The sequence below is a fragment of the Hippoglossus stenolepis genome, chromosome 8 (assembly GCF_022539355.2).
Source record: "Hippoglossus stenolepis isolate QCI-W04-F060 chromosome 8, HSTE1.2, whole genome shotgun sequence".
In the NCBI taxonomy this organism is placed as follows: domain Eukaryota; kingdom Metazoa; phylum Chordata; class Actinopteri; order Pleuronectiformes; family Pleuronectidae; genus Hippoglossus; species Hippoglossus stenolepis.
The window spans coordinates 27229218-27238640 of NC_061490.1; the positions used below are offsets into that span (position 1 = coordinate 27229218).

At 39.1% G+C, this 9423-nt stretch overlaps 1 protein-coding gene across 1 annotated transcript; it reads right to left on the reverse strand.

Moving 5' to 3' along the window:
* Positions 1-283: 283 nt before the first annotated feature.
* Positions 284-7765, reverse strand: dcst1 (DC-STAMP domain containing 1). The gene is made up of 15 exons (XM_047340868.1): positions 7681-7765; positions 7233-7307; positions 7010-7138; positions 6772-6911; positions 6321-6492; positions 6077-6220; positions 5490-5611; positions 5242-5390; positions 5032-5131; positions 4857-4952; positions 4221-4347; positions 2310-2426; positions 1869-2011; positions 1513-1605; positions 284-536 (listed from the first exon to the last, which is right to left on the reverse strand). The coding sequence occupies exons 1-15, from the start codon at positions 7763-7765 to the stop codon at positions 444-446; spliced, it is 1785 nt and encodes a 594-aa protein (XP_047196824.1). The 3' UTR covers positions 284-443.
* Between the last annotated feature and the right edge of the window lie 1658 nt (positions 7766-9423).

Below are 9423 nucleotides of genomic sequence, written 5' to 3' on the forward strand. Positions count from 1 at the left end.
ACACTGACACGTTTTAGGTTTGAAATTCAGCAGTTACTATGGTTATGCCTGGTGTAGTTTTCCAGCCTTTTGAAAACGATGACACAGACGTTCTCTTCCTGATTGGTTCTCATCAGTCACATGACTCGACGACCAGCGGTGAACACAAAGCGTCGCTAACACTTCCTGTCAGTAACAGTTCCACCTCGTCGTCGCTCAGAGAAAAGAAATCCCTGCTCTGACTCTTCACCATCACTGCTCCTCCTTCAGAGGAGTTTCTGTTACTAAGCAATCAACTACTTCCTGTTTACACCACATGTCCCATGGATGTGAACGGTCATGTGACATTTGTTTTCAGGTGTGTTAGTGTAGGTGGAGCCACTGAGCCTCTTGAGTTTTTATATAAAACAGAAAGTCAGTTTTTTTTATAAATTCACGTTGAAGTGAAACAGACTGAAGATGGTTTATTTTTTCGTCGGAGGGTCGTAGTGCATCTCCGAGTCTTCCTGTCTGCGACAACAAAGGTGACGCCCACACCTGCTCAGATACTGACACACCTGCAGCACAAATACATCACATGTAAAACAATATGGGGAATTATTGAAGCAAAACTATTAACAAATGTGAGTCTCAATCCGTCAGTGTATTCAGATTTGTGAATGTGTACATGGATCTGCAAATCTGTACTTCAAATGAGTGTGTGTGAAGAAAACATCTTCAAATATATATGTAAAAGTGTATTTATATCTGTAAATGTAGAGACAAATCTGTGAACACATACATGGAGATTAACGGCTGAAAAGTCTAAGTATTTTGCTTCAAGAGCTGAAAATACAGACAAGTCATCAGTTTCTGCTCAGTTGGCCTCTCCGCTGTGTTTTTACACCTGACGTTTGTTTCATGAGGTGATTTGTGTGTTTTCAGGAGCTGCAGCCTTCAGACCTAAAAGTCACTAGGTGCTACCGCCACCTAGTGACTTTTAGTTCAGTGAAAAACAGCCAATTTACAGATATAAATACACTTTCGAATCTGAATACATATTTGAAGATATTTTCTTTACACAATTTAAGGTCGTATTACAAACACACACATACGCACTCTAAATACAGATTTTCAGATCCATGTACACATTCACAAATCTGAATACACTGACGGATTGAGACTCATATTTATAACCATAAACCAACACACCTGAACGACAACAAACACAAAACTCACACAAACATTATTCAACCATCAATCCCACAAACTTTCACAACAGAATGAATTAGAAGAGTGAAACAGTTTTGTCAACATGTAGAATTAATCTGAGGTGGACAAAAGATTAAATTAATAAAATATACATTTTATTTTCTGTTTATCAATATAACAAGTATATATGGATAAATGCAATAAACCCAAGAGTGAAAGTCAAAAAATTGAAATTCAGTGATTCTGATCCAAAACAATCATTGAATGAAATATTTGATTAGTTTATAAAACATTAAAACACCTGAACATTTCAGCAGTTTCCAGCATTAAAGAGAAACTCACCTCCTCACAGCTGCTGATGTGTTCACTGTTCTGGGAGGAAATCCGACTATGGAGCTGCAGATTGTAGGCGTATAAAACTCGCCTCTTCTCCTTCTGAGACAATATATCACATTTTATATATTAATTATTGGTTCACTATAAAATTAAAATGTTTAAAATATCTAATATGCTTCTTGTGATTGTTAAAGTTGAATCAGTTTTATAAAACTGGAAATTTGTATTTATTAATTTGGGGATTTTCCTTGTATACAGTCACTGATCGTCTTTATATACAGTCCCTGTGTATTAATGAGTGTGTATTGATGGGTGTGTAATAATGAGTGTGTATTAATGGGTGTGTATTGATGGGTGTGTACCTTCGGGTGGTAGAAGGCGGCGATGACCCGTTGAAGGCGGTTGGTGTAAACATGAAGGCAGGTGAAGAGCGCCATCAACAGGACACAACCCACACAGCTCATATACACGCCTGCTGAGAGGGGGGAGGGGGGAGACACACACTCTGAGGGGGAAGAGATGATGTTACTTTCAATTGTTGCCCTCTACTGGATCAGTTTCAAACAACAGGATAAATCAATCAATGTGAAATATAAGAACATAAAATAATATGAATCACATATTAGAAAGACATATTTTACAGAGTTTATTTCATTTGAGATCTTTAGAAACTCAATCACTTGTAAAAAATATATGATTTTATAGTTTGTCTCCACTGTATAGACACACACTCGTTCTGTGTCAGTGTTAAATCATTTTTGTGTCATATTTTTGTCAGTTGTGACCTTTGACCTTTAACCTACTCCGGTTGTCGGTGTGGATGTGAAGGTCGGACGAGCTGTTGAAGGCTGAAACCGTTTTTCTCAGGAGGTGGGCCATCATGGATGCCCCGCCCACTCTGATATCCACCTGGTGACTACCTGGAGAGAGAACTTCATTACCCACTTCTCACTGTCTGATAATCGAACCACAGCAGGTACAGTGTGTCTTTGGCAGAGTCTGTAATACGAAATCTACAGGTCCTGATTGCCTGCCTGCAATCCCCCTAAAGAGCTATGCTTCTGAGCTAACTGCTGCTTGGGTTCCTATGTTCCAACAGTCCCTGAACAGCCACATCCTGAGCTAACAATGACTTAAGACCAGTAGTTCTTACATCTGTGGTTATGAAATGTTTAGAAAAGATCATTGTGACAATGCTCAAGGAGGATGTCGTTTCAAGTTTAGACCCCCTCCAATTTACCTACAGGCAGGGACGGAGCACGGAGGATGCAGTGGCAAGTGTGACGCATCTAATCAGTAAGCATTTAGAGAACCCCAAGACTTACGCTCGGGTCCTATTTGTAGACTTGTCTTCAGCTTTTAACACTATCAAACTTTACCTACTGGTCCAGATGTTAAATAACATGCTTGTTAATCCTCTCATAAGAATTTTTTTTTTTCTTTTTTAACCAACAGATCCGAGCATAGCTCATATTCCAACGTCAAATACTGTAGCACAGGTGTACCACAAGGCTGCGTGAGCTCTCCTTACCTATACACCCTGTATACTAACGAATGTAGAGCAGCCGGCCAAATAATCACATTAGCAAAATTGATGATTATACAGTGATTTTATGGGATGACTGCCCTGCAATATACTTGGATGAGATTGACACCTTTAAAGACTGGTGTGGCAGTCATCATCTAATTTTTAACATCAAAAAGACGAAGGAGATGATATTCGACCCCAGAGAGGTGAGAGTCCATGACCCAGTGATAATCAGTGACAAAGTTATTGAGCAGGTGAGCACTTTTAAATATGTGGGCATACAGCTGGACTGTCCCATGTAGACTTGTTGTGTGCTAGCTCAAAAGCTGGACTTCCTACATAGACTTAGACTGTTTGGTGTGAGCATCTACGTCTTGTCCATATTTTATTCTGCTGTGCTTGAAAGCATAATTAGATATGGAATGGCAAGCTCTTGTTCATACCGACGTCCATCATTCTACTCAACAAGGAGATGCGTTGATTCAGTCATGCATCTTATAACCCTCGCACTTGACTAGCACATTTCACACTTTGGTTTTTAAGTTTTAATGCCAGTTACTGTTCTGTTTCTCATCTTGCTATATCGTGTTTTATCATTTTAAGTGTTTAAGGGCAAGTGCAATACTCAACTCACTTTTATTCTGCATTTTTATTCTGGGTCTTGTGTGATATATCTTTGTGTAAATTTTTGTTGTTGTTGTTTGTTCTAATATATACTGTTCCGCAGCTGCACTTTGGCCCAACACAAATTTCCCTATGGAACAATAAATGTATATTTGATATTTGATTTGATGATGTCATGTTGTAAGGTTTGAGTCAGTGTCAAACGAATGTTAGTATTCAGTTTCTCATTCTATTAATTTTTCTACTTTCCATCAAGCCTCAATTACATTTCTTGGTTGATAATGAGTCTTAAAAATCATTTAAAATTTTTAAATATACATCAGCTGAGATGCTTTTTAAAATAAGTTTTTCCCAAAGAATCCAGATCAGCTGAGTTCCGAAACCACACATATTTTCTTATGGATTTAAAATTTCCCCCAAAAAATTGGAAAAGTCTAAAATATGGGACCATGTGTCTTTGTGTGTGTGTGTGTGTGTGTGTGTGTGTGTGTGTGTGTGTGTGTGTGTGTGTGTGTGTGTGTGTAAATGTGTATTAATGTATGTGTGTGTGGTGTGTGATTACTGGTCAGGTTGAACTGGGTGGAGGTGTGTCTGCTGACGATGTCCAGAGCGTGAACCACAGAGTAGTCGACAGTCAGCAGGACGATGCACAGCAGAGAGACAGAGAGCAGCTGAAACACACCTGACATCTGACAACACACACACACACACACACACACACACACACACACACACACACACACACACACACACACACACACACACACACACATACTGATTTTATTCCATTCCACTGAGGTTGTGGAGAACTTCAGCCTCTTGTGGTCAAAATCAGTATTACAAATAAAATTTGATTAAACAGATCATATGAAATGTTCACTTAAATATATCAGTGTGATATAAACTCAGTTATCATGTAACAGATACAGTGTTAAGGATCATTAGAGTTGATGTTAATAATATATAATATTATATATTATTATATTACATACGATTATATTTCACTATCATCCCCTTTACATTAATTCAGCTTAAATGCTGTTGAATTGAAAAGTAAATAAGAGTTAAATTTATTATCTAATGATTTTCACTCATTGTCTGAAAAGTTTGACGAAATATCTCAGGTTTTTTTTGGGACTTTTCTTCTCTCCAGGATGACGAAGATGAGGATGAAGACGACATGAACAGTTGAACTCACCACTTCCTGAAACTCGTCAGGATGAATCCTGAAGCTCAGAGGGTCGATGAACTTCTTCTTCTCTGATTTCCTCAGCGGCAGCAGGAAACGTTTCCCCTGAACACGGGGAACAGGAGAGAAACACGTGAGTTACATCAAACTGTTCTGATGGTGATGAAGGTGATGAAGATGTTACCGCTCTTCTTCTGCGGTCGTCGATCTTTCTGAAGTAGGTGGTGATGTAGACATTGTCAAAGTGAACTTCTCTCCTGTACTGTCTGAGGTACCAGAATGCCCTGAGGAGGAAGAGGAAGAGGAGGAGGAGTACATTCGTTTGCCCTCTGACTCAGCAGACTTATTAAATATATTCATGATATCATGTCCTCACAGGACTCTAACATGTCACCTGATGAAGACGCTGATGATGGTGAGGGACAGCAGCAGCTGCACAATGTCCAGCAGCTGCTTCATCATGGTCGTCAGGCCGTGGAGAGACTTTCTCACAGACTGAGTGAAGTGATCGGTCGCAGCTCCGCCCAGCACAGCCGGCTGCTCCTGCAGGAGGTCAGAGGTCAGAGGTCAGACAGGACGTGAACACAGGTGACCGACTGATGACATCACACAGGTGACAGGCTGATGACATCACTTTCTGACCTGGACAACGAGCTCCGTGCTGAACTCTCTGGACAACATGTCGACGGAAACGTTCAGATGATCAAAGAGACGACCGAAGTTTCCCTCCACAGGAATGTGCTGCTTACACCAGGGACCCATCACTGACGATATATAAACACCATCACTGACGATATATAAACACCATCACTGACGATATATAAACACCATCACTGACGATATATAAACACCATCACTGACGATATATAAACACCATCACTGACGATATATAAACACCATCACTGACGATATATAAACACCATCAGTGACTGTATATAAACACCATCAGTGACTGTATATAAAGACGATCAGTGACTGTATATAAAGATGATCAGTGACTGTATATAAAGATGATCAGTGACTGTATATAAAGACCATCAGTGACTGTATATAAAGATGATCAGTGACTGTATATAAAGACGATCAGTGACTGTATATAAAGATGATCAGTGACTGTATATAAAGAGGATCAGTGACTGTATATAAAGATGATTAGTGACTGTATATAAAGATGATCAGTGACTGTATATAAAGATGATCAGTGACTGTATATAAAGATGACCTCTCACCTCTCACAATGTCACACAGGAAGTGGAATTTCATAGAGACACAGAGGATGTGGCTGATAACAGGGACAGGTATCGCCTCCATACACTCCGCCCACCTAAGCTCGAACCAATCAGAACAGCGCTGTACTCCCTCATTCACGACACCTGAAATCACATAACAGAAATCTTTTAACCCGTCCATGTGTTCCGGCCATAAGTATTTGGACATTTACACATGTAATAAACCTGATGTTGTCTGACTCACTGTCGCACTGCATCATGGTCTTTGTAGTGAACTGTTCCTGTGTGCTCCGATCCAACTCCATGCGCTGTGGTTTGAACTGGTCGTATCCGTACTGAGCGACGACTTCATCTCTGATGATCTGAAACTTCCTGCTGATGCTCAGAGCCTCTGACTCAAACGCTGCTTCATCGTCCTGAACAGGAAACAACAGCCATGTCAAAAACCTTAATCATCAGGTACTGATCACTTCATGCTGAACGTTTTTATGGATTATTGATCATTAGTTTGTTTGATTTGTTTAACTTTTACAAAGTGGTGATCAATCTTCATTATGGTAATAATAAAGCTTTTTAATAGAATAACATGCAGCTGAAATCAAGCGTTAATAACTGTGGACACGCAAGTTAAACTGATGTTATGAACGATGTAACAGCTGGTTTTAAATAGATCCTTGGCTGTGATTGGTTCTCACCACAAGCTGCTGAGTAATGACTGTGAACGGTCTGATGGCGTGTCGCCACAGGAGCTTGCTGTGAAGAACCTGCAGGTCCAGGTTACAGCTGAGAGACAGAGCTGCTGAGTGCACGTTATGCACGATGTTAGAGACCGGTCCTGTAATGACACCATCAGACAGCATCAATGATCACACACTGACTCTGTGTGTGTGTGTGTGTGTGTGTGTGTGTGTGTGTGTGTGTGTGTATGATAACCTGTGGAGAGCACAGACAGGATGAACACCATCAGGTACATTCGGCCACGGGAGCCGAGCATGCTGGGAAACATCAGGAGAACCGAGCATCTGAAGGAGGAGGACAACACCCCGCAAATGACACACACAACTGAAACATACACAGACACACATACACACGAAAGTCAGATGAGTAGATTTTTTTCATTAGAAAGTAAACATCTGTTAATGTGAAGTCTCCTCACCGACAAACACACTTCCTGCTGCCAGCTTCAGGTCAGAGGTCAGAGGGAGGCCGTGAATGATGCCCAGGAAAAGAACTGAAGTATAGGAACCATGTGGGGGAAAATGAAGAAGGTCAACTTGACAAAGTAATGAGCTAAATACTATTAATAAAGTACTACATATGTATATATTCAAACAATATTTAAATACTAACAGCTATTGTCATGTAAAAAATCTCATTAAATTAAAATTCTAGAAATGATAAAACAAATTTTGCAGAAACTACATAAAAAAAATAAATAAATAAAATATAAGACCAAAAAACGACATTTTGTCAAGCTAAAAGTAAAAACAATATTGTAACTAAATAGTGATGTTACCTGAACCTGTCACTGCTCCAAACAGAGCTCTGAGCACCAGGTGAGACACCAGAAACTCCTCTGATTGGCTGAAGAGGAAGTGATGGACAGCAGGAGGCAGGAAGCTCAAACTGAGCCTCTTCACAGCTGGAAGACACAATATCTGGTTCATGAGGACTGAAGGTCAGACACATCAACTCCTAAAGTAACTCGGGCTGCGAGCAGCACTGTGCGGGCCGAGCACTTGCGATTGGGACCTGATGCCGCAGGGGAGGGTGAACAGGGACTGGGCGACAGACTAGTAGATCTGTTCAGATCAAAAACACTTGTTTCTCTCCAGATCGTATAAATATTTCACCTTTGCAACAATCTAAGACATCAAAGGAATGTACAACCACTGACACTGTGACATTAAAGCAAACTGACAAGGAATTATTTGCTTAATGAAACCTTTGAAGCAATATTTCAGGTATTCCCCGATTAACTTGTTTTTGATCATCACAAATACTTAATTCAAATTTCCTTTGTTACTTTTTGAATACAAATCATTTTTGTATCACTACCCTTCTAATGCACAACATGGGTCAAAAATGACCCGTATTCATTTACTGTTATATTTCATGAGGGTTTCTTTGCTATATTTTTGAAATAAATGTATTTTATTATTAATAATATAATATATTTAATGAATATATTCATTAAATGTCTTGTTTTTGATCATCACAAATCATTATTTTCCCTTTTCCTTATTTTATAAACAAATTTAAATTTTGTATTTCTACATCCCTTTTACAAACATGGGTCAAAAACGACCCGTACAGATTGTATTCACTACGGAACACCTGCCATTCATTTCCCACAGCTGCATTTGCACATCTGATGCATGTAAGTCTTATTTTACAATCCATTACCAGTGAGAAAGAGAAATATGTACAATACTAACTAGCTCTTAGCTAGCTAGCTTATTTTATAGTTAGCTAACCATAGTTAGATCAACAAAATAAAACTCAAATTATAACAGTATATACTTAATAGACTGATTGATATGCATTTGAAAATATGCTTTTGATTTTCTTTATCCAGAGTGTTAGTTTGGCTGGTCCCAATCATTTCAGACTTATGGTTGGTCATAAAGATGCTGTATGAAGAACAGGATGAGGAAGATGAGGAGGCAATTCTTGGTCTCAATTCCGAGTCTGAAATCTGTGATGCTGCGGACCTAGATAGTCTAGGTTCTACAGGATCAAGCTGGAGTTGTGGGTGTGTCTTGGAATCCAGCTCTCCTAAATGGAGAAGGCTCCTTTGATGACATAGAAGACTTGTCTTCATCAAAGGAGCCTTCTCCTAAATCAGCGGTCGGCAACCTTTACTATCAAAAGAGCAATTTTGTCCACAGTGCTGCTCGTATCCTTAGTTATATATATATATATATATTTATAAATATACGTGATAGAACTGAAAGCTTCAAGCTAATAAGGGGTCTGGAGCCGCAAAACATATTTGATAACACAGCTTATAAAGTTTTATATATAGTTATACTATATATATATATAAAAACTATAGTTTGTTGCATTTATGAAATTATAGAACGACAATAAAGAAAACTATTTTTACCTGTTACAACAAAGGAAAACACCTAATTCTTATGAAGAGGAGAACAAAGTACACTGGCATGTAGGCCTACTTTGAAATAAATTAAACACAGAACTATGCTTTTCCGCTCATCTCCAGCTGGGTACCTTTCAGCAAATGCTGTGTGCTTGTTCTGGAAATGTCTTTCAACATTACATTTTTTGTTGTTTGCTAATTCCTTGCCACATATTAAGCATACAGGTAAGCCAGCATCGTTGGC

Bases quoted from the DNA above. Each gene is read 5' to 3' on its own strand.
- dcst1 (XM_047340868.1), bottom strand. From the start codon at position 7,765: ATGTGTCTGACCTTCAGTCCTCATGAACCAGATATTGTGTCTTCCAGC. The intron at 7,308-7,680 runs GTCCATCACTTC...CCTATACTTCAG, and splicing joins TGAGCTTCCTGCCTCCTGCT to TTCTTTTCCTGGGCATCATT. The intron at 1,606-1,868 runs GTACACACCCAT...ATATTGTCTCAG, and splicing joins CCGCCTTCTACCACCCGAAG to AAGGAGAAGAGGCGAGTTTT.